At 44.0% G+C, this 25,987-nt stretch overlaps 1 protein-coding gene across 2 annotated transcripts in view; it reads left to right on the forward strand.

Moving 5' to 3' along the window:
• The first annotated feature begins 200 nt into the window (after positions 1-200).
• The window catches only part of SLC6A8 (solute carrier family 6 member 8), a 34,949-nt gene continuing 9,162 nt past the window's right edge, over positions 201-25,987 (forward strand). The window contains exons 1-10 of one of the 2 annotated variants that reach the window (XM_081315781.1): positions 201-241; positions 632-1,444; positions 9,418-9,549; positions 10,247-10,499; positions 10,646-10,778; positions 15,144-15,278; positions 15,868-15,971; positions 18,688-18,812; positions 19,627-19,739; positions 19,895-20,032. In XM_081315781.1, coding sequence (XP_081171907.1) covers positions 1,153-1,444; positions 9,418-9,549; positions 10,247-10,499; positions 10,646-10,778; positions 15,144-15,278; positions 15,868-15,971; positions 18,688-18,812; positions 19,627-19,739; positions 19,895-20,032 — 1,425 coding nt within the window. In that variant the 5' untranslated portion in view covers positions 201-241; positions 632-1,152. Of the gene's footprint in view, positions 340-631; positions 1,445-9,417; positions 9,550-10,246; positions 10,500-10,645; positions 10,779-15,143; positions 15,279-15,867; positions 15,972-18,687; positions 18,813-19,626; positions 19,740-19,894; positions 20,033-25,987 lie in introns of both variants that reach the window. The other variant, XM_081315782.1, reaches the window with a different exon arrangement.

The following is a 25,987-nucleotide window of genomic DNA, read 5'->3' on the forward strand; positions in this document are numbered from 1 at the left end:
AATCCAGCAATATGATAGCCATATATTATTATTATTTTTTTGGGGGGGTGGGGGGGCTCTTGTTAATTTGGGAGGCGGGGAGGGGGAGATCTTCCCAGCTCGCTCCTTCCCAGCTGAACACGTAACACACAAAAAAAAAACGCGCCGCGCCGCTGACACTTCCGTTGAAGTGCGCGCATACAGCGGGGGTCACCGACGCAGGAGGAACTGCAGCCGAAACGAGGCTCCGACTGCGAACCGCGTGAGTGGAAACGTCCCTTTTTCAAGGCAAACTCCGAAGTCGAGTCCAGAAAGGCAGGACGGAGCATTATTACAGAGCAGCACCCAGGGAGGGAACAGGTGCGGAGGGGGGGTGCGGGGGGGAGGGCGGAATGGGAAGAAAAGAAACGGCCGCTGCAATTGCTCCCCCCCCTCCCACACACACACACGTACACACTCCTCTTGCTCCTCTGCCCGCGGACTGCCTGCCGTCTTTCCCTGCGGCTGGCAGTGCTGGAGCGCGAAGGAGGAGGGAGGGAGGGGGGGAGGGGGAGCAGTCGGCGAATCCCGGCGACGGCGGCGGAGAGGGAGGGAGGGAGAGAGAAAAGGGGCCGGGCCGGCTGACGTCACGCGGGCTCTCTCTCTCCTCCAGCAGCCTCGAAGGGGCGGCGATTGCGAGGAGAACAGCGGCAGCACCCGAAGCGGCGAGCCCAGAAGCGACCGGAGCAGCGCGAAGGCGACGGACGGGAAGGGATCGGCGCGTCCCCTCCTCCGCCCCCGACCCCGTGCCCTGCCGTGACTCCGGGCGGGGTACTGTGGGGGTGTCCTCCCCGCGGCGGATTTCGCCGACCTCCGCCCTCCAGCAACCCCCTTCCCCGAGTCCACTGAACACATGAGGTTTTTCAGGTTGACCTTCAAGTGCTTCGTGGATTGTTTCTGAGCCTCTGCAAAATCCCAGCCCTCCCCCTCCGAGCCGGCTACCTGCCCCAGCCAGCCCCAGCCCCAGCTCAGACTCCGCTCTCCACCGTCTGCCGCTCGCCTCTTGCGAGGGGGCTTCTGACTGCACCACCACCAACAACCCCCCCCCCTTCGCAGCCCTTCTTTTCTCTTTTGAGCATCGTCTCGATCCGTCTGGAAGGGGGCGACCGGGACTCGGGAATCCCCCCAGGCACCATGGCCAAGGGGGCTTCGTCGGAGAGCGGCGGCGGCGGCGGCGGCATTTACAGCGTCTCGGTCGAACCGCAGGACAAAAAGACGGGATCCCCCGCAGCCGCCATGTGCCAAGGAGCCTCAGTCGGGAGCAAAGGGGAGGCCGTGGACTCCTGCAAGTCGACCCTGGCCTTGCCGCCCCGCGAGAGAGAGACTTGGACCCGGCAGATGGATTTCATCATGTCCTGCGTGGGCTTCGCCGTGGGGCTAGGCAACGTCTGGCGCTTTCCCTACTTGTGTTACAAGAACGGGGGAGGTGAGCAACCTGCGGCCTTGAGGTCCGGATGGAAGGGTTGGGGGGGGGGCGCAGGGGTCGCCAGGATCCTTGTAAAAGGGGGTGGAAGGGGGTGAGGGTCAGCGATTCTCCAGAATTGCATGGGAACCTTTTACGATCTGGAGCCTGCAGCTTTCGCCTTAAGGAAGCTTCAAGGTCCAGGCCCATTGGGAAGAACAGGGACCTAAGAAAGCCTTGGAACAGTGTCTTTCTGAGCTGACATCCTAAACTCAGGAGTACTTTGTAAGGCTATCCGGGACCTAGAGCTGGCAGCAGCAAGAACACATGATTAAAGGTGCCCTGGAAAGGAAAACGATCTAGCCTGCTCTCTTCCCAGAGTGGAATTTCGACCCTTTGGCTTAGCCTCCAGGCAGTGGTGGGATTCAGCCAGTTCGCACCAGTTCGGCAGAACCGGTAGCTAATTTTTTGTTGCCCAGGCCCAGAATGGACTTCCGGAAGCGGCATCCACGCAGAAAACCGGTTGTTCACCTATTTGAATTCCACCCCTGCCTCCAGGGTCTTTTAAAAGTTAGGGCTGGATCTGGGAATGGGGGGTTAATATGCTCTGCACGAAGGGCCTTCCCTGTCTTCTTCAATAGGCGCATTCAGTCCCACGCCTACCTGGAATCTAAAAGCCTCAGGCCCGGACCACACAATTTAAAAACAAGACTTGAAAATGAGTCAGATCATCACTTAGGAAATTTTTGTTGGCTGAAATCTTGGGCACAACAGATGGAATCCAGAAGTGAGATTGGAAAGGGAGAAGAAATCTTTGTGGGAGATGTCCTGCAAGAATCCCCCAAAGCCTCATTCCTCCAGGAAAAAAAATCCCACAGGAGAAGGTTAAGCTCCCTGGAAGATGCAAGGAATTTACTCAGGCTGAAATATGAGCAAGGGTGAAGATAGAGCTGTGATCAGATAGGGGAGAAATCCTGCATTCAGTGGGAATGTTGAGAGGCAGAGAAGGATACAAGTAGTTGGCACTGTGGTTGTCACCACACACACCCGTGGCTAGGCAGGGAGCAAAGGGCAGCTGCCAGCTTATAGAAAGGAGTGCCGTCTGGGCAGAGGGTTGGTTGTCTTCTCCCATCAAAGTTGGGAGAGAGTCATGGCTGCTGCGCTGAAGGGGGATACGATATAGTCACCTCCCCATCCTGCTACTTGTGGATCCCAAAGTCCCTCAAGAAGGAGCACATTGAAGGGAAGTAGGAAAGTTTTCCTAACCCAGTTTGACTGTGGGGACTCACCTCCTTCCAATGTTTTGGGGCTCTTGTATCACTTGCCATCTCTTACCACAGAGGGACAAGAAAGAACTTACTCTTGTCTTTTTCCCACTCCAACACGTTAAGCAGGCCACGTGGTGAAATGAAGACCCAAGCCTCTTTGAAATTATGTTGGCGCTTAGTTGAAAACCTAGAAAGATGTTGCGTATATGCACATGCTTGCCCGTGCGCTCACACACATACACTGAGAACAATGAGCCACACTCACAGGGCATTTCTCCTGGGCCCATCCTGAGTTACCCTGCAGATTCCATGGTTAGATTCTTCCAAATCTCTCATTCACTTCCCCCTTATATAACAACAAGTGAGCCTCCAGAGTTGCATCTTCTTTCAGGACACCGCAAGTCAGGTGCCTCACCTATTTCAAATTTGGGCTGCTTCATCTGGAGATTGGAGTTGGGGGAATAATTACCGGGGAGAACGGGACTGTGTGGGAACACCAGAGGGGCAAAGAGAAGGCATAGCTGGCTGAAAGGAGGGCCATGGTAGTCCTTCCTGGATGACTGAGTCTCAGTGGCAAATCTTGCCTTCCTCAAATTTTATTCAAATAGTGCAAAATAAATCTAGAACAAATTGTGAAAGGGCATTTTATGTGTGAATTGGTCAGAACAGAAACTTCTAGCACCTTTTGGTTCCTTTCCAATCCTCCCCAGTAACTGCTTTGTCCTCCTATTTTCTGTATATTGGGAAACGTAATTGCAGAAAGCATGTAGTTCATCACGTTTCACAATATAACATGTTTGGATAGCATCCAGCTTGAAGATTTAAATGTGACAGAGCATATGCACTGAGGGAGGAGACTGTTTACATGCTTGTTGTTACATTATTTCTTGCCTTCTTTCCAAATAATTCCTTGTGGCATACATGGTTGTTGCCCTTCTCCCCCTTTGCCCTCACGACCCCGAAGGGTAGGACAGGTTAAGAGAAAATGCCTGGCTGAAAAGCATCCAGTGAACCCCATGGGTGCCAGGAACCTGGATTTCCTGGGCTCTCCTGTGGCACTGCCCTTGAGTACCAAACTTGGCTGGCTTCCTTAAAAATATGGGTGTCATTTTTTCCCCCATGTTGTCTCAATAACCTACCGGCCCTGGAGAAAAGCAGTAAGGCCATCTGTGGTTTAATAAGTCATAAAAGTTATATATGGAAAGCAGTTGTGCTCTTGCAGGAGCCAAGGTGCACTTGGCACAGGGATTGCTGCCGAGAACTGCAGAGAATCCCAGAAAACGTGATCTTTTCACCAGGCCTGTTTCCACCATCCCATCTCCAAGAGGGCTTCTCTGGCATTCTCCAGGCCACACAGCGCATGTGAACCATTCTGGGATCGATCCCTTTTCAATCTATGAATCTGAGGAGGGATGCAGAGGGCAAAGTGAGTGAGAAGCCAAGAAGAGCGCATTTCCTCTCTGATGTGTTTTAACTGGTGCGGCACCGTGCCTGAGCACTTTGCCAAAGGCCATGGGAAGGACAAATCTACTGGGGACTGGATTGGAGAAGAGAGGAGACCCACGTCTCTTAGGCTTAAGCGAAATTCTTTCTACCAAAATGGAGCTCAATCCCAGAAAACAAAGGAAAAGGAAGTGAGTACTAGAATACCCTTAAGTGTGTGTGTGTTCAGGGGCCCTGCCCCCTCTGTAAGATTACCATGGCCAATCCTTTGCACATTCAAAGTCCATAGCTTTTTAGGTTTGCCCCAATCCTACCCTAACATCTCTTTAATTAGCAATGAAGTAAGGGGGCGGGGGGGGGCCTCTCCTCCTTCTACTTTAGAATTTTATGACCTTTGTAAATGGGGGTTGGGATCCCGCTGTCTCCTTATCGCTCCCATTTGATTCATTATCCGTACAGCAACAAGGCCAAAATTGTATCTCGTTCTCCCTTAAGGAGAGGTGTTTTTCTCCTTGACGATTTTAGGAGAGGAGAACAGAAAAGCAATAATACTCTTAAGGACTGCCGTCGGCTGATGTGATGCACATTGCGTCACACTCACATGCTGCCTGACTCTTGGGTAAAACAACCAAGTCCAGCTGACGCTTTTGCAACTATTTCTTTCTGACAAGTGCTGTTAGTGATACTTGCAGTCTTGGGCTGGTGACTTGGAATACAATTTCCATTCCCGTTTGGTGATCTTGAACTAGTACCTATTTTTAACCTTACCTAACTTCAAAAGTCAAGTTAGAACGTGGTGAGAATTAAGTGGCAGGTTCACCATTTTGCGAAGCAAAAAACATGCAAAGGCAGTCTTTTAATACCCAAGGACAAGTGTCTCAGTTTAGCAAACCTTGCAAAGGACGATAATATCTTTTTTTTTTTTTTTTGCAAACCTTGCTGTCCAAGGCCCTCCATCACGGATGGTACTCTGCCTTTTTCTCCTTGCATTTATTGATTTAGAATGCTTCCTTGTAATCTGCCCTTTCTGTTAAGACTGTTGTACGTGCAAATGAAAAAAAAAAGTACCTTGGCAGACTACAGAAGAACGATAAAACTCTCAGCTGCATCCCTGGAGCCAGTTTTCATCTGATATTTGCATGGGACAAATTTAGCAGGTATCAGTCATTACAAGCCCTGGCTGTTCCTTTTTCAAGATAAAGGGACAGAAAGTGAAAGGAAAAGAAAAAGAAATCACTTGCTCAATCCAGACTTGAGATGAAGAAGTAGAAACTGATTAAGCACAATTGAAAAGACAGGATTTGGACAACCCTACTGTTTTAAGCAGGCACTTTCTGAGAAAGATACATTTATTTCCTCTTTCTCCATTGAAACGTTCTGGGATCTATTGTTCCTAAATGTGTTGGCATTACTGGTCAATCTTGTTATGCTAACAAAGAATGGATTCAGCCTGAGTTAATAACCAAAGAGATTGCCAAAACTTTGAACTTGACAAGTGGGTTAGAGATGCTGTTTATATTTTACGTGGTTTTGGAGTGGCACATGAGTTGAATAATCCCCAGTGGGCTCCAGATCTTATCCAGCAACTGATGCTGGGGGGAAAAAATAGGGAAAAGATTGCTTTCCACCCTCTAGGCCGGCAAGGATAGGCATATGATCCAATCTCATAACCAGGATGTCTTAGTTGCCTATCAGCTCTTATAGAGCATGGAGTTTAAATTGTTCTAATAAAGTTTTGAAGCTTACAAGGAGCTTAGAAAGGGCAGAAAAAGCGATCCAAACAATCAGTGGGGCTGGGTGGCCAGAAAAGTTAGGTAGGAAAGAGAAAGTTGGAGAAGGCAGTGTTTGGTGATAAAGCATATTGTGAGAATGGCTGGGGAATAGTCCAGGGTTGAAATGGAGATGCATTCCTGCCTGAGCAGGGGGTTGGACTAGATGACCTCCAAGGTCCCTTCCAACTACTACTACTACTACTACTACTACTTCTTCTTCTTCTTCTTCTTCTTCTTCTTCTTCTTCTTCTTCTTCTTCTTCTTATTATTATTATTATTATTATTATTATTATTATTATTATTATTATTATTATTATTATTATTATCTTTCAATTTCTCCAAACCTCCTGGAGTAGAATCAATTTTTTTTCTTTTTCCTTTCTTCTGGGGAAAGTGACTTGGTTGCCTTGTGCTGAGGCTGAGATGATCGCCTGCCTCCCCTTTTGAGACCCTGAGAACTTTCCTCTTTGTCAGCCGGGAGAAATTTCTTTTGTATAAAAGCCACAGCATGGCACAGAGCAGGCCACAGCTGCTGGGGGGCAAATTCCCGGAGAAGACGGTTGCCTCATTCAGTGGGGTGTGTGGGTGGAGGGGTGGAAGCCTCCACCATCAGAGGTTGTACCCAAGCTGGTGTGCTTGGAGCATTGTACCTGAGTCTGCCCATTCACAAGTGTTGCTGGTCACTGCATTTGTTAGATATGCAGCTGCAGGCTCGCATGGGCGAGCTGAGATGGAGAGCCAGAATAGACTAAATCCGTGGGTTTGTCGAGGAGTGTGAGGAGATCACAAGGGATGAATGATTCAGTCTTTCTGGCCAGGATTGGAAAGAGAAAAATGTCAGTGCTTTTCTTCAGGTGTGAAAAATTGCTGTGGACAGAACAGTGACCACTTTAATTCACGAGATTTCATTTTTCCAGTTACCCCCTTGCTTCTCCCTCTAACTCTCCAAGCATCCCACTCTTCAGGCAGCAGTCAACACTTTCTCATCCTTGTAAACGTTGGTCTATGAAAATATGGTGAATTCAGAAATGCTCTTCGATCGCCTCTCATTCCTACCTTGAAGGGGTCACTGAGCTATATACATAGAGGCAACACTGAAGACATATTTATACTGCAAATATCTGTGACAGTTTTCCCCACTTTTGTATATGGTCATCTGGCCTCACCGGCTGGGGAAGATGGGAGCTGTAGTTTAACTCCTGAGGGAAGGCTGTTATATTAATTGCATCATAAATTAATTTTCAAGCCTGATAGCTACAATTTGGAGAGATTGCTGAGAATTCTGTTAGCAATCTGTTTCCTTTGACAAATATTTCTAAAATTCATTGCACAGAGGGAATGATTGTCCAACCAATTTATTTCATGATCTAACCCTGATATTTCCATTCATTCACCATGCCTTATGGAGTCGATAATTGAAAAACAGAAATAGAGAGTATGAAAACTGATAAGAAGCCATTTTTAGTCTCTTTATTTAATGGAACAAGGCATACACTTTGAGTGTTCCTAGAAGCAGCCCTTACCATTGCAAATCACACATTTCAGACCTTAATTCGTTCTATAAAAGCTGTTCCAAGAAAGGGTAGTTTTGACTCTGGGCTGATTTATAGGGATAAACCTGTGTCTGGTTGTAGGTATCAGACTGAAAGGAAGAATTGAGATTGACACCGGTTTCTATGCAAAACAAAACCAAGATTATGCCAGAATCATGCCAGAATCGTTTCCTCTGGATTGCTATCTTTCTGTATGCAGGGATTCAAAAAAAGAAAATGAAATATTGAATCATATGAAGCCTCACCAATACTTGGGAATGAATATCTCAAATGCAGGTTTACCATCTGAGAAAATGCTGGATTTCAGATAAATCCATGCAGATAAAGCCACACACAATACTCACACCCAAACACCCACTCATAGACTTCATTCACTTGATATACTCCATCCAGTTCCATGTCCCGAGTTTGCACAATCCTTTGAACCATTAACTAACCAAAACCACAATATGCTGTCCTACCCAAATCCCAAGATTAATACTAATCAAACCTAGCCATATTCCAGAAATGTGGCTGCTTCTGTTTTTTTTCAACTGATCTGATTAAATGTGTAAATAGAGGCACAAAATCCCATATCATCTTCGAATCAGCCTTAGCACACACACTCTTGTCTTGCAGCATGGTGTGCCTTAGCCGCTCCATGTGCAGAGGCACATATTCACCGCCATTTGCATTTCCTGGGTGGTAGATGTCCCTGCCTATATGCAGCAATGAATGGATCCCCCAACCATTACCTCGTTAATCCCCATGGGAAAGAGTTTATATCCCCAAGATTATCCTTTTAACTAGGGATTGGCAGGATGAGAAGCAATACTTGGGCCTTCCTTTAACCCAGAGATCTGTACTATAAATAGAGTCCTTGAGGCGATTCATGCTGAGGCCCACGTGCACACATGTATTTAGGAACACACCAGCCTGTCCATCACCGCTGTGAGGCTGGCACACTTGTGAACAATGGTGACAGGAAAGTTGAGAACTGTTTGAGGAAAGAGGGAAACAGATCAAGATCACATGGCGATGACCAATATGGATAATGCAGGGAGGGACAGAGATCTTTTCTGATCGTGGGAGCCTGAAGAAGCACCTATGATTAAATGACCAGAAGACAAAAGTCAGAAGGAAAATAATAGAGAATAACAGAGTCTGCTTTTTATCTATCTCCTTTCCAGCTCCATAGCAGCTACCTTAGGGATCTGGTCTTCCTCTGTTTATTTTGCAGACATTCATACATAAAGACTTGCCAGCAAAATATCTCTAAATGGAGAGCAAGGATGCATTTCAGCTCAGCCAGCTTTCTCCAGCATAGCACCCTTAACACGTTTGAGGAAGATGGTCCAGCCAGCAAGGCCGATTCTCAATTGTGCAATCTCAAAATACTTAGAAAGTTGGAAAAAGTTAAGTGGTGGCAACAAATGAAGAGGTCTCAGAACTGGGAAGAATTAAAATACAATAAATATTACAATTCCAAGTAACCACAGAAGCCACAAATTAGGGTACTGATTGGGGGAAAAAATACAGCTTCTAACCTTAATTTCATTTCATTGGCTCCTCCCTGATCTGCAAAAACCTTCTGAAATTCTTGCATATTTTAAACATTATGACATCTGAGATTAAATTTCAAGGTGTGCCAGGATCTGATGGTATCTCAGAACCCCGAATCAATTGTATACTGTCTCCAGTGAGAAAGATTTCAGTTGACACCCTTGCACTCTTCTCAATCAACAAACTGAAGCAGAATAAATTATGGAAATGCCGCTGTCAACAGTTTATGGGGCAGGACTCAGCTTTTCCTAGTGTACAATTTAGATTAGATTAAATTGAATTAGATTTAGATGCTGTTTAAAAAAACTGTTTTTAGTATAACAAACCTATAAATCATCTGTACCTATGGGAAAGGCTGAAGTGGTCTAGAATTGAAGAATGACACTGTTGCTTACTTTGTGTTGCTCACTTGGCTACAGGTGTGTTCCTCATCCCGTACATTCTTATTGCCCTCCTTGGTGGGATTCCCATCTTCTTCTTGGAAATTTCTTTGGGGCAATTCATGAAGGCTGGAAGCATTGCGGTATGGAACATAGCGCCACTTTTCAAAGGTAAGAATCTTTTTCCAACTAATCCCCCCTTTCTTCTCTTTATTGCTCTTATGAGTTTGTTTGTGGGGGGAAGTCGAGCTACCTTCTAATAGCATCTTCTCTCAACTTCCCAAGTCAGAACATCACTGTGGGATCTTCAGTGAAAACCAAGGAGATATCAAAAGGTCCAATAGATGTGCCCAAATTAGAAGAATATGTGAAGTTGGCAAAGATTGGTCAGGAGGTATTAAAAAGATGTGGCATACTTGGATGTATAGAGAAGAAGAACTTAAATATAGACATGATTCTCTTTGTGACGTACAGTACAGAAATAATCAGGCTGAGATCACTGGCTTTTGATACCCCAAAAGGTTGTAATCAATATGTCAATGAAAATCTACTTGAGCAGACAAGTAGATATGTAGTGTAAAATTACACACTGTAATCTTAGAAGCCAGGAAAAGAAGTCCTACTTTTTTTTAATAATGATTAGAAATGGGCCTTTTTCATTACTCTTTATCTTCTGCATGCGAAGCCAAATTAAATTACTGTTTGATGAAAATAGTGTTCAGTTTCCAGAATTTAAAATATGGACATTTAGCAAATGCAACTTATATTTCATATCACTCATTTTCACTGTGTAACAGTGTCATATCTCTGTCACCCTTTAGGGAAAATAGCCCATTCTTTCTTCAAGTAACTGAATTTCTCCAAACAGGACTGGGATTTGCTTCCATGGTGATTGTCTTCTACTGCAACACGTACTACATCATGGTACTTGCCTGGGGCTTCTACTATCTGGTGAAGTCTTTTACAGCCACCCTGCCCTGGTCAACCTGTGGGAATCCCTGGAACTCCCCAGAGTGTGTGGAAATCTTCCGACATGAAGATTGTGCCAATGGCACTGCCAGTAGCAACTTTACCTGTGATGAACTTTCTGACAAGCGGTCACCTGTCATCGAATTTTGGGAGTGAGTTATGGCATTTTACCCTTCTGTCCTAAGCTGACCTCCCAGTTCTCTGTTCTGAGCAGGGCCGTGCTCACCTGCCTAGATGGAGATCTTCGCTCACAAAGCCCTCCCATTCAGGTGGTCACCTTTTCTCCCTCTGTTTGCAGGAACAAGGTGTTGAATATTTCAAAAGGCCTGGAGTACCCTGGGGCTATCAACTGGGAAATGACCCTGTGCCTCCTAACTTGCTGGGTCCTTGTTTATTTCTGCGTTTGGAAAGGCGTCAAATCTGCAGGAAAGGTAGGAAGCTGTAGGGAGATGGTCTGAGTCAATCTGGAAGGGAGGAGAAGGTGGGAAGAAATTGTGAATGAATTGTGGCAGTGGTCACATGAGATTCCAGAAGATGGGTAAATTCCTTCTCTTCAGAGCACCCACTGGCAGTCGCCTGCTTCCTGAATCCTCTCTGCTAAGTGTTCAGCAGCCCACTCTGAAGGCTCTTACCTGTGGAGATGATGTGGCTCTTGAAGAAGGGGCAAGGAGGGCCAGGTGGAGGGTGAATGGAAACAGGTATATACACAGTCCCGGAGAGTGAAATGAGAAGAGAACGTTGAATGAAATGATGACATGGAAATAAATACATGGAGAAAAGTGCATTTTGGAAACGACTATGGATGAGGGGAGGTATGTGTGTCTGATGGGTGCCTGCAGCTGGAAGGATTGGATTGATCTTTGGAAAGCTGTGAGACATGCAGGCAGTGAATAAGCTTTAAGCAAATCTCTGGAGGCGAAGTGTTTTCAATTAAGGCAAAGAAGAATTAAGCACAGAACAACAGGTCCTCACAAAGGTCAGTCAGGAATTGGAGAAAGAGGACTCAAGTTAAAATTACAGTTAGGGTGGGGGGAGAAAGACGTCTAAACACCATTCCTTAGACTCCAGTGGCTCCTGATTTACTGAGTATTATCCTTTGTAAGATATCCTAGCCCCATCTCAACTGAGACTTTCTGAGGGAAATCTCTGCATGTTTTTGACATTTTATTTGCACACCATCCAGAGTCCCTCTGTGAGGGAGAAAATTTAGGCACATTTCAGGATTCCTGTTGTGAAAAGAGCAAAACAGAATTTCTGCAAAGTGGGCAGAAGGCCTCAGCTTCTAAAGGGGTAGTCATATGTGTCCACCACAGCCGAGACATCAGCCTTGTGTTTTGACTTCTTAAAATTAAACAGATCCATGCCTTGAATTTGTTCTCCAAATCTGGAGAAAATGTATAGTGGTTGGATATATAAAATTGCCTTGTCTAGTTAGTTTGTCAATAGTGTGTTCTCTGACTAGAAGCAATTCTCCTGGATTGCAGGGGAGACAGAGGCCTCTATATTATCAGGTCTGCCATTCCTGATTCTCCAAATACAAATGCAGCCAAGGAATGAATTCAATTCTTAGACACGAACAGTATGGCCCACAATCTATTATTTCTGAATGTAAATAGGGGCCTTCCTTTGCGCACATCAAAATTTCTCTCTGAGTCATATGTTCTGCCCACCCAGATACCTAATGCCTACTTCTCTTTTTTCCAACGCATAGCCAGTGCATCTAAAATCCCACTTGTCAGCAAGTTCCACGCCTAAAAAAGGCTGGCATTTTCACCAGACATCCACTGGAGTTGAGGAACCACAGCCCTCAGGCCTCAGCAGACAGGCACTGACACGTGGTGCGGCCTCTCACAGCTGGCCACGCTTGGAGTTCCTGTGGCCTTAGTGGGGAAAGCAGTGCTGAAGGTCAGCTAGGCTGCCTGTCCAGATTAGCATTCTTCCCCTTCTGGCTGCACAAGCCCAGAAGGTCCCTTAGGAAAAACGGGAAAGCTTCCAGAGACAGCCAAAAGCTCTTAAATATTTCTCACGATACGTGTTGGAAGACGGTTCTTGAAGTCGTGCCTGAATACTTTTTCAGGGACAAGCCTCCTCCATTCATGGGTCTTTTTATATCATCGAATACAATTAAAATTAAGTTCAGCTCCTTGTAGCTTTTATCTTATATACAGTCTCAATATCTGTATATTCTTTCCATTGACAACAGAGGTTGCCTTATAATCTTGATATCACTCAGTGGTTCAGTAGACCTCTGCCTCTGAGCTCATAAATGTTAAGGACCTACAGGTCAGCATCTCTGAGAACATATCTGTAGCTTTAAATTTTCTGATGCTGCAGGAGATGAGTCAGCTGCTGATTCTTTATCCTTTGTCTTCTGCTCCTTGCTGCCCCCCCCATGAGCATATCTCTTGGAGAGATACCCAGCAAGTGTTTTGGAGACCCTGATGCTAATTAAAGAAAGAAGTAACATATATACATACAAACATGATATTTCTTATAACCTATGTGTACAGCAAGTCCCCATGTTAAGAACACCCTGGTTTAAGGATGACCCATCCTTAAGAATGGAGCCTACTGTTAGAAAATTCAAGTTAAACACACACTGGTGGAAGTTAAATACACAATGGTTCATTGCACATTACTGTTGTACAATAATACTATTCCAGTTTAGATAAACTTAAGGAGATACTCGGGGAATGAAACATATTCTTAAACGGGACTACCTGTATTTACCCATCCAAAATAATTTGCACCTGAGCCAGATTGTCAATGCTTCTTCCTAAATCAGCAGTAAGCAGCATTTCTCTGCTTAGGGTATATATTTTTAAAAGTTTATTACTTTTAGATTCCCAGAGTTGCCTGGATTATATCCAGTATGATTTGTGACTTTTTGGGTGGAGAGGGGGAGTAAAAATGTTTGGCCCCTTTTTCCTTATTTTTTTCAGGTGGGTGGAAGGAAGATGCAAACAAGGTGGATTAAACCCTGCCAATAGCTTTGCATCTTTTGCAGACAAAATATTTGGGCCATGGAAAGTCAGTACTTTGGTTATGATGTCTTGTGAGGCTTCACAAATGAACTAGGCCCGTGGTGGCGAACCTATGGCATGTGTGCCACAGGTGGCACGCAGAGCCCTCTCTGTGGGAACGCGTGCTGTCGCCCCTGTCCTAGCCCTTCAGTTGGGTTTTATAAAACCTTTTCGCTTTAGGCCTCCACCGCTGTGTGCAAAAAAAAAAAGGTTCAATCAATCAATTAATTTCAACTTCTCGTGGGGAAAAAAAAGATCTCGCAAAGTTGGAATTGATTGATTGAACTTTTTAATTCCCACCCAGTCTACTGTTACCACCGCAGCCACACCCACCCAATGGGCCACACCCACCCGGCACCCGACGATACATAAGTTGGTTTTGGGTTGCAGTTTGGGCACTCGGTCTCTAAAAGGTTCGCCATCACTGAGCTAGGCAGTCTATAGTTTGACTGCCTCTGAGTTAAATTATGGAGCATGACATCCAGAGGCAGTCCAGATCATTAGAGTATCTGAGTCAGAACTTCCCATAAGAGCCTTTCTCCTTCTCCGAATGTCCTTTCAAGACATCTAGATTCCCTGCCAGTTACCTCCTTCTGATAACGGAAGAGCTGACATTGCTTTCTCCATCCGTGCACTGTCTCCTACTCAAACTTTCCAAGAGGTATCAGTAAATGGGCTAACTGGTGCAGGCCTGTGTGTGCCATAAGAATAGTGGTGCTTGATGAAAAAAAAACCAAGCTGGTGCCACTAATTTCAAAAGTTTGTGCTAATTCTATGTAATTTCCTTTAGTCACTATTTTTTTTCTAAAGTAGCAAAGAGGGAAGACATTCCGATTTTTTCTACATCTTAGAACGTATTTTACATAAACCTGTATTCAAAGGAATTGGGGGAATATTGTAAGCACAGGGCACGGTTCCCAGAAGAGATTGGCCAGGAAGTTTGCTTAGCTAAAAGGAGAAGCGCACACCTTAGAACACATTGAATGCTCCCTTGGGATGCACTCTAGTGTGGGAAAATCCACAGCAATGGTCCAAGGAGCAGGTCAGATGTCTCTTCAATGGGAATTCTGTAATAAACTTTAGAGGAGCGCCAAGGCTTTCCACACCATAGAGTAGAAAGCCACTCCCCTGACCCATTAAACGCCTCCTATGCCTGCAAAGTTAAAAAAAAAAAGTTCTGTCCAAAGTGAAAGGAAGACCTAGCTTTGCAGAGAATGTGCTATTGGTCACTTAGTTTCTTAAAAAACTGATACTCTCAATTTTTTTCCCCTGGCCTCATATCTTTTACAGTGAAAAGCAGGCATGCACATGAAGCAATTCCTGGCATAAGCAAGAGGAAGTTTTGTTTAATAGTGACATGACAAGCACGCGCACAGCAAAGGGGCAGGGACATGAACAGTTTTCAACCAGAGGCTACTAAAAGTCCACAAGGGAAATTGATTAGTCTTCCTCACTGCTTCTTTTTAAGAAAGTTGAAAATTCTGTGTTGCCGCCTGTGTGTGCTTAAGTGCTGGGCTGGGCTGCAAAACAATTTTGGCTGCTACTGGTTTTAAATTAATGTTTTAAGTTTGATAATTCAATTCGTAACTGCTGTTATTTCAGTTTAACATTTTATGCAAACTCTTTAAAAATTGATTTTGCCCTTTTTGGGAGAGTTAATCAGTGAGATGACAAATTGCCTCCTACTTTGGCCTTCTAAACTGAATAGAAAGCAACAAAATAAACCATTTCCCATAAAAGCTTAATTCTTGCTCTTTTTCCCCCCCAACATAGATTGTCTACTTCACTGCTACATTCCCTTACGTGGTGCTCATTATACTGTTTATTCGAGGGGTGATGCTGCCTGGAGCTCAGGATGGGATAATTTACTATCTCAAACCCGACTGGTCCAAACTGGCTTCCCCTCAAGTAAGTGAGAGGCATATGGGAGGGAAAGGTTTAATACACACCTGCCAACCGGTTAGCCAGCTTTTGTACTACAGTATCATTAGGAATTAACAACACACAAACACACAGAGGAGAAGCACTACAACTGTGAAATAGAAAACAAGCAAAAAAGTGAATAGGGACGAAATATAAATTGTCAAGATTTCAGCTGCAAAGTCTCAGTGCAATTCTGCAAAGGGTTCAGCTTCAGTGAACTGGGTTTTTATTAGTTAAAGCAGGGGTCCCCAACCTTGGCAACTTTAAGACCTGTGAACTTCAACTCCTAGAATTCTGGCTGGGGAATTCTGGGAGTTGAAGTCCACAGGTCTTAAAGTTGCCCAGGTTGGGGACCCCTATTTTAAAGGACTTGCTACCAGCAGTAGCTAAAGCTCTTCACCACATAGATATAAACTACACCCCTTGTTAATGGCAGCAGTGAGTGGCTGGCCAGAGTGCAAGGGGCGGTTGAAAAGTTGGCAGTTGTATATGAAGGGACGGAGGAAAGACTCTTGAGTTCTGGCCCATCGTATTTCAATCTTTCTCTCTCTTTTTTTTTCTTCTTCCCTCTCAGGTGTGGATTGATGCTGGGACCCAAATCTTTTTCTCCTATGCCATAGGACTGGGGGCACTCACTGCCCTGGGCAGCTATAACCGATTCAACAACAATTGTTATAAGTGAGACCCCATTTCCTACATCACCATAAGGGGGCATGGCAAGCAGGCACAGCATAGGAAGAGGAGGCTATGCCTTGTAGAATCGCCACCGTCTCCCTCTTTCTCGCCCTGGCAGGGATTCTGTCTTTTTAAAATACCTGCATGGCAGGAAGACACTCAACAGGCAAAGCTCTGTGCATCGCTTCAGTCTGATAGGAGATTTGCCTGATGAACCATGATGGCCGCAAAGCTGGGTGTTCACACAGTGGCAGCTGTGAGGCTCTGGCCAAACAGTAAAAAGGATGCCAGCGGATTGCTGCATTTCCAAAAGTTGTTGGCTAGGAAAAAGCCAGGTTCTCTTTCTTATTGTGTTCTGCTGGGTTGCCAGGACTAAGCCTGGTGATTTTTCCAGTCTGCAGATGAATGATAAGCAGGAAAAGCAGGGCAAGGCAGAGTCGGGAAAAGCAATGTTGTTGTTGTTTTTTCTTTTCACTCTGCCCTTGTTACATTCAGGTCTATCTTAAAAGATAAAGAATTTCTCTCTACACCACATACACACTGAACCCAGTGAACGGCCCCATGTATTGCCAACAATAGACTGTCCTGCATCGATGGGGTTTATGGTCCAACATATCTGGATGAGGGGCTCCAATTTCGGGAAAGCAGAGGCGAAATATTGTAGGGTGCCTTTTTCGGTCATCTCATCAGTCTGGGGATCTTAATTTCTAATAATAACTTTACTGGTTCCACAGTTATCCCTATTTCTGGGGGATGTCAAGGAGATCCTAAGAGATTTTATTCCTAGGAGATGAGTTGTGTTTGTGAACTGTGGCCTGAAAAGCAGGCATCTAGGGAAAGCAGAAACTGCAGGATACCTGTCTCATTAGCTGGGGAACCACAATCTCTCACAATGCCATTGTTGCTCTTCTAGCCAGCTCTAAAGTCCAATCCTACACAGCACTACATACCGGTGACACTGAGATCATGCGCAACAATTGGAACTTGTAACTCTAGAAGGAAAAAAAAACATTTTTTAAAGAATTCTTTTCGGTAAAACATATAATTTGTTACTTATTGGAAGCTGAAGTCCCAGAGTATCTGATGTTTGCAGGACACTGACGTACTTTTTTTTTCTCATGGAAACTTTTCATACACATTAGCATAAGGGTGTGTCTTTTTAGCAGTGTTGGAAAAGAATAGCTGGAAATCTGGGATTCCAGGGGAATCTTGAAATCTCTTAATACGCTACAGCAGAAAGACAGTATGGACCTGATTCTGCCTGGAACTGTTTAAGGGCACTCGCCGATTATATCATACTGCTGACTAAGTCAAACACTACAGTATAGGAGGACGTTTCTTTAGCAGCTACTTTTCAAAGGCTGCCATATGCTGTACATCTTGGAAAAACTAAGCTATTGCCCTATACATATTTATTTGTCTGGGGATAAATCACATTGAATGCACTGGGGTTTAAAACTTGCATTGTTAAGGGAAAAGTGTGATGGAAGAGATCTATTTAAAGAAGAACAACATCTCATGATATGTCTTGATTTAAGAATTGCTTCACTTGTTTACTGTACATACAAAGTTCATCAAATATATAAGGAGATGGCACCAAAGAGAAATAGCAAGCCTCAATGTACACATGTTGTACTTTGACAATAAAAGTTTATTTTTAATAATATTGGGGATATTCCTTCCACCCCAAGATCATTTTATTTTTTTAATTTTATTTTAATTCCATTTATTTCCCGCCCTTCTCCAAAGACTCAGGGCGGCTTACAAGCTTAGCAGTAGCCTTCATTCTATGTATATGCCTGCTTATTAGGGCTTTCGCCCCCCCCAAGCGGCATTATTACAAAGTCAGCTTAATTGCCCCCAACAATCTGGGTCCTCATTTTACCTACCTCGGAAGGATGGAAGGCTGAGTCAACCTTGAGCCTGGTAGGATGCGAACCTGCACTAATTGCAGGCAGCTGGTGTTACTTAAGGAGGCATTAGCCCACTGCTCCACCAAGGCTCCTGGGGGTCATGGGGGTCGTTGAGAAAAAAGGTGGAGAGCTGCTTTGCTTGGAAGTTGCTTTCCCTTCTCCTCTTTCTGGGCTCGGCTTCCTATTGCTTCTTCAGAAAGCTTTGTGGCCTCCCCTGCCCAAATTGTCCTGCTGCTAGTCCATAACGTCTCCTTGAATCTGTCTCTTAAGATGCATGCATGGAATGTGAAATGCCCCCCCCCCAGGCTTCCCTTCAGCTGCTGCTTCTGCTGGGCTCCAAGGCACAGCCTGTCTTGTAAGCTTGCTCATCCTGCAAAACAACAACTAAGCTTCCTCCCGCTTTGCCCTGCTTTCACCTCCACAGTGAAAACATCTCTGGTGCTCTTGCTTCCTTCCACAGCTCAGCACAAGCTCTTTTCTAACAATGGGTGGGTGCGCACAGCAAACAGGCCACCATATCTTGCTGCTGTTTCGTTAGAGCCCAGTCCTATGCAGGATGAAACATGTTTATGTCTGATTTCACTCTGCAAGATTCTGTAAGATTGGGCAGTGCACCTGCCTCTCTTACCCTGAATGTCAAATGCGACCTAGGGAGCATGTTGGCCAACACTTGCCTATTGTATCGATTTCTGATCAGCTAGGAAGCTGCACTTGGTATGTTTTATGCTGAGGGATAACCGCAACAAACTCACTTTGGTCAGATCACTCTTTCACAGTTGCCATCCTTTGCTTTTTGTCCCCTGCAGAGATGCCATCATTCTGGCACTGATCAATAGTGGGACCAGCTTCTTCTCTGGTTTTGTAGTCTTCTCCATCCTAGGCTTCATGGCTGCAGAACAGGGAGTTGATATCTCCAAAGTGGCAGAATCTGGTGAGTGCTCCTGAATTCAGGGATGGTAAAGCAGGTTGGATGAGATGCTTGGCTGTCCTCCAATTCTGGGAGAAGTACAATTTTAGGAGGAAATAAATGCATTCATTGTCAGGTGCAGAACGTAGTTTAGTTGCCTTGATTCTTAAAATTACACCTACAACCACACCTTCTCCTGCAGCTGCTGTACCTGAATTGTTTGATATGCTCAATTTTTATCATTCCTTCCCACCCTATCAAGAAGATGATCGGCATAATCAGAACTAGCCCTGTGCATCTGGTATTTCCAGACTACTGCAAAGGCATGACGTGTCACTTTACGCACACAATTGAGAATCAGATTTGTAGCACTGAACAGGGTATACATAGGGTTGCATGTGTGTACATTGGTGAGGTTTTCCTATTAGCGGTGTGGTGTCGCCAGAATGAAAGAGTCTTGGCGTTCATTCAAAGCAAAATTGTATTCCAATCCATCCGAAACAGCTCTTGAGATACTAAATGAAATCTTGAGACTGTCTCAGCGTTCTGTCCCAATGCAAAAATAAAATAAAAATCTGCTGCCTTTGAAAGTACGAGTTTACAAAATAAAGGAAGTATATGTTGCTAAGCGTTTTGGGACATTCTATTTCAGACAGCACCATGCCTTTCGGGATAGGGGAAAAGCTGGCTAGAAAAAAAGTAATAAGTGACCATTTGATTAATTACTCTTTAACCGAACTGGAAATCCAGAGAAGCTGTTCCTTCTTCCCTGAAGCAGGAGCGTCTCTGTGTTAAGATAACCTCATTTTGTTCCTCTTTTTTTTTCCCTCCTCTGCAGGACCTGGGCTGGCTTTTATTGCCTATCCAAGAGCTGTCACTCTGATGCCAGTCGCCCCTCTCTGGGCTGCCCTCTTTTTCTTCATGCTGCTGCTTCTGGGTTTAGACAGCCAGGTGAGAGTTTAAGGGGGAAGGGCAGAAAGCTGGAAGCGAATGAGTAGTCAATACAATACTGAGAATGGTGGGAGATTCATTATCCTGCCTTCAACATCTTCGCATGGGAGTTCTCCAGTCTCCAATGCTTTGCTTCTCTTCCCCTTCCACACCAGTTTGTGGGCGTTGAAGGCTTTATAACTGGGATCCTGGACTTCTTCCCATCCGCCCACGGCTTCCGATTCCAGAGAGAGGTCACCGTGGCCATCTGCTGTGTCATCTGCTTCTTCATTGAGCTGTCCATGGTGACTGAGGTAGGACCACCACTGAAGCACCCTTAGAGGAACGGAAGGGGAGGGAATGAGAGGAAGGCAGGTGAAGAGGAGAGCTGAACAGGTCTGAACAAGCCAAAGAGAGAGAGAGGTTTGGGACATTCTAGAGGTGACCAACCAAGGCAGTAGATTCAGATCTCCTTCTGAGACAGGATTAACCCCAGGTTGACAATTCCTACATAAATATTGTAATGAATGGGAAAGTCATGCTTGTGGGTTTGGTAAGAGGGATTTGTGTGGTGGATCACAATGCTGTCCTTCATGGCACACCAAATGTACTGTCCCAGCATTGTTCAGACTGCTTAAAAAACAGCAGATTATCTCTATCCTCCATCCTTACTTCTAGAACTACAATAAAAAGCCAACTGAGAAATAATGTCAATCTTTTCATTGTGGGCAGAGAGAATCTGCTCTTAAAACACAGGCTTAAAACAAAAGCACAAATTAGCATGCTTCATATTCCACTATATGCAGGCAACATATATTAAGCTTTAGTCCTTTGGATTAGTCAGTTCCAATCTAGACATTCATGTTTTCACCTGCTAGTAAATCAGCTGCAATTCTCCTTATAAAACTTCAGATCCTGCTGATGTAACGGCTTAGATTTAGCATAGCTAGTATTTTTTGCTGCCTGTTTCTTGCAAAACTGTAACATGTATAAATGTACGGGTTTCCCAAGCATCAGGCATTCATCAAAGTGTAGGCTGCAATGCCATGCACATTCATCTGTTAGCATGAGAAGTCTCAGACTTCTCAGACTATGTGCTTACTCAAACACATAGGATTTCATTGTTAACTTTTGGGAAAAGAGAGAAAGGTTTTCTATGAAATGAATGCTGTGATCCTAAAGACCTTTCCTTTAATCCTGGTAACAGGGATAATTGTAAATTATTCACTGTTACTTACACTTCATGAAATTGGCAAGTACACCCGATAATAGTTACATAATGTGAAACTATTTATATACGGCAAAAGCAGAAGAATACAGATAGAGGAAAACAAAGCATTCATAAGAGGTGTAATTGCCAATGGAAACTTATTTGAAAAGACTTGGTAACTTACAATTAGTTCTCATTATGACTGTCTCATTGAGCAACCATTTGCAGCTATGACAGTGATGAAAAAATAACTTTACACAATCAATCCCCTCATTTATGACCTTCACAGGTCTCAAAGCAAAGGAAAACTGAAGTAAGATTGATTGTAAGCACAGTTGCAGTTTCACTGAGTGACTGCTTTGCTTAACAACCAGATTACCAGTCCCTAAATTACTGTGGTCACTAAATGAGGATGACCTGTATTGTTTCAAGTGGCAGTTGAGATAGTTATATCCTTCTCTCTGGATTAAGATTAAACTCTATTTGACATGTTGTGTTTTTGTATTCAGGGAGCTCCCACTTATATAGTGTAGACCAATATTTCTGATTCTATTTGGCACAATACCTACTGAAGCACCCAAGATCAGGAATAGGGTTACAACTTCATTAGCAGAGCAGGCTGCTGGCAGCAGTGTTTGGAGGCCTTAGATTTCCCATCTCTGTTCCAAATAAAATCCTACAATTTCTCTTTTATAGATTCCCATCCTAGATTCTGGAGCTTTATGCCATTTACCTGTTCCTCTTTTTTACTAAGGGCTTCTTTGTAATGTGCTCCCTTTGCGTCCTGACCGTTGAGTTTGCATTAATCAGATGTCCTCCCTTTAAAGCATCCACAGAGTAGTGACTGCTGGACTTACTGTCTCTTTTCAGCACCAAGCTCAGAGAAACTCTTCAGTGAAGTAGATATAGGAGCAGGTTCTACACAGCATTGATTGGCCTGAGGCTGCGATGTCATAATTGTACTTCCCCTCTTGTCCTGACGGGGGAGGGGGGAACTGTTTGATGGGCGGGGGGGGGGAGAACGGCTAGTATCCAAAGAATATGCTATATCAGTTTTTTTTGTTTTTTTTTTATTGAAAAGTTTTAACATACAGTTTATCTTTAACAGTCCCCCCTCCCCCTCCCCTCTCCCTCCCTCCCTACCCCTCCCCCCCTCCCCCCCCACTTCCCAGAGCTAAATACAAGGTATAGAAAAAAAAACAATCATAAACAACCATATACTAACAACCATAAACTCTAAAATCCATCACTCTCTAGCTTGTATAGGATAATACAAACCTTAATGATATTAAATATATATAGAGAGAGAGAGAAAAAAGAAAGAAATAAAGAAAGAAAAAAAGAAGGAAGACTTATTCAAATGCTACATGAAACTTCTTAACCCTATATTTGTTCTGGATATACTCAATCCATTTTCTCCATTCCATAATATAACATTCTTGCGAGTGATCTTTCAAATAAGCCGAAATCTTTGCCATCTCTGCCAGGTCGGAAACCTTTAAAGTCCATTCTTCTATGGTCGGCAGTTCCTCTTTCTTCCAATACTGACCTATTAAAAGTCTTGCTGCCGTAATTAAATTCAACATCAACTTAGTGTCCACAACCGTAGCATCTGTGATTATTCCCAACAAGAAGAGTTGCGGACAAAACTTTATCCTTTGCTTGAAAATCTTCTGCATATTCCACCAAATTTTTATCCAGAAGGCCTTAACCTTTTTACAAGTCCACCATACATGAAAATATGTTGCATCTTCATCACCACACCTCCAACATTTTGGTTGATAATTCGGATACATACTTGCAAGCTTTTTAGGATCTAAATGCCATCTATAAAACATTTTATAAAAGTTCTCTCTTAGATTTTGAGCTTGTGTAAATTTTACGTTCCTCACCCAAATCTTTTCCCACGTGTCCATTGTAATAACTTCTTGAATATTTTGGGCCCATTTTATCATACAATCCTTAACAAGTTCTGTTTCTGAGTCAATCTCTATCAATGCAAGATATATCCGTTTAATATGTGCTGGACCCTGATTTCTGATTTGCTTTATCAGATTTTCATCAGTCATTGTAAAACCATTTTTCTGATCTTCTTTCCACCTGGCCCGTAGCTGAGTATATTGAAACCAATTCTGAACAATCTTCTCATCTCGCAAGAGACTATATGGTTTCAAACACCAGACATTTCTTTCCAAGCTTAGAATCTCCTTGTACGTAGTCACATCATGTTTAAAACCAGCATGTATATTTTCTATTGCGTGTTTTGGAATTGCCCACAATGGTATCTTACAGTCTAACTTATGTCTGTACTTCTTCCAAACTCTCAGCAATGCCTGTCTTAAAATATGCACTCTAAACACATTATCTACCTTCTTATCATACAACAAATATGCATGCCAACCAAACAACAAGTCGTGGCCCTCAAGATTTAATAATCTCTCTTGTGTCAAATTAATCCAATCACTTATACCTACTAACGCAGCAGCTTCATAATATAATTTAAGATTAGGCATTTTAAGACCACCTCTTTCACGAGTATCCTGCATAATCTTAAGTTTAACTCGTGGCCTTTTCCCTGCCCAAACAAATTTATTGATACCTCTCTGCCATTCCTCCAAATTAGAATCTTTCTTAAGAACCGGTATCATTTGAAATAAAAATAAGAATTTAGGCAGGACATTCATTTTTACTGCTGCGATTCGTCCCAACAAAGACAATTGCAATTTTTCCCAACTCTCCATTTCTTTTTGGATTTTTCCCCATAATTTTTCATGTATTAGAGGGCGACAAAAGCACCCCCAAATATTTGACCCTTTTGACAATCTCAAATCCAGTTAACCCTTCTAAAAGGGCCTTTTGCGATGCTGTCATATTTTTGGCCAAGATTTTAGTTTTTTGTACATTAACTTTAAATCCAGAAACCTTCCCATATTGCATTATTATCTCCATCAGGTCCACAACAGAGCTCTCCGGCTGGGTCACTGTAACAACCAGATCGTCTGCAAACGCTCCCAATCTATAGTCCTGATCTCTAATCTGTATACCCTTAATTCTTTCCGAATTTCGTATTTTTACCAATAATATCTCCAATGTTAACACAAATAACAAAGGCGATAGCGGGCACCCTTGCCTTGTACCCTTCTCAATATTACATACTTCTGACAAACTATTGTTAACTATTATTCGAGCTGTTTGTTTTTGATATAATGCCCTAATTGGTTGCAAAAATTTATCCCCAAAATTCATTTTATCTAAAACTTTCATCAAAAATTGCCAATTCAATTGATCAAAAGCTTTTTCAGCATCTAAAAAAATTAGCGCCGCAGGGATCTGGTTGTTCCTTTCCAAAAATTCCAACACATCAACTATATGCCTCACGTTATTTTTCATTTGCCTACCACTAATAAACCTATATCAGTTTTTAATTGCAGAACTGGTATTCATTAAACCAACCAGCAAGAAGCAGTGATTTAAGACTGATGGGGAACTTACAGTTTGAGGCAGATGCAATTGGGTGCCTTGTGTGAAAGGAGACGATTGGGGCAGGGCCTCCTCTGTTTAGATAAGGGCCTTTACTGGGTGATTTCCAACCAGAAATTCATTTATCAGAGGACTGCAACTGTAATCACAGCACATGACTGAGGCTGAAGTGTGCCTTGAAAAGTTCATTAATCAGGGTGAATGCCACAACTGTTGTGTTTGTAGGGCAGGGAGACCTCTCTGCCCTTACTGAAACGCCTCTCTCTCTCTCTGCCAGTATTTGAGCAGTGACATCATCCCGAAGAAGGAGGAAAAGGCTTGTTGGGATTCCCAGATGCAGCAGCCTGCTTTGCAGCAGCTGACAGGTGTAAGGAAATCCCTGAAGCCTTGCCATGGCCTAGAAAGTGCCTGAACCAATCCCTGATTGGTGGAGGAAGCAGAGAGGGGGGTCACAGAGAGACAATCTGAACCGAGCTCCTGCTCTTCCCTGGCTGGAGAATACCTGCCCTCCCTCCTGAGAGCTGACCGAGAACATGCTGTGAAATGTTATCTCCAGTTGTAATCTGGGGAGGGGCAACTCATCTCTTGCAGTGTTTCTGATAATGTGGAATCTCAAGCAGAAAGGGCTGTTTTTAATAAGAGTGACCTTGTGCCTACTTTATCTCATTTGGGTATTTAACGTACTAGAATTTCCAGGTGATAGTTCTTCCTATGGCTAATCCCCAGTTACTCGGCTCTACATGCCACTCACTATCCATACACAGACACTCTCCTCTCTCTTTCCCCTTCTGCTTCGGGCACAGCACTCCTGTTGCAAAGATGGGGAAGGGTCATGCCCTTTGGCAAAGAAGGATGTGAATGTTTGTGGTAGGGGAAGAGCCTTGGTGGAGCAGTGGTCTAATGCCTCCTTAAGTAACACCAGCTGCCTGCAATTAGTGCAGGTTCGCATCCCACCAGGCTCAAGGTTGACTCAGCCTTCCATCCTTCCGAGGTAGGTAAAATGAGGACCCAGATTGTTGGGGGCAATTAAGCTGACTTTGTAAAAATGCCGCTTGGGGGGGGGGGCGAAAGCCCTAATAAGCAGGCATATACATAGAATGAAGGGTATTGCTAAGCACATTGGTTTGTGCTTAAATTGTAAGCCACCCTGAGTCTTCGGAGAAGGGCGGGATATAAATGGGATTTAAAAAAAAAAAAAGTTCCATCCGTATTGGGACAAGCCTCTTTCTGCTGTTTTGAATGTGTGTCCAGACAGTAAGAAGGATTTGGATTAGAAGACTTGAAATGCTCCTAACTTTCCCTACAGGACCTCTCCATTTTGGCCAGCAGAATGAGAAAGCCTTTTGCGGTCCGGTCAGGCCTCCCTCTTTCCTTTCTACTCATGGCGTTCTCAGGAACCGTCATACATTTTTGGGTTATTCCTCCAGCTATTTGTTAGGAATTGCCGTGCTGTGGGTTGGCTTATAGAGAAGGTATATATGTTGGTTTACGTTTGATGAAAAGTTCTTAACTCTTCCATTTTATGGTAATGCTGCCAAGAAGTTTGAGGAATCCTTCAGTGCTAAGCTCACCAACTTTG

This window comes from Vipera berus (genome assembly GCF_964194415.1).
Source record: "Vipera berus genome assembly, chromosome: 2".
NCBI lineage: Eukaryota > Metazoa > Chordata > Lepidosauria > Squamata > Viperidae > Vipera > Vipera berus.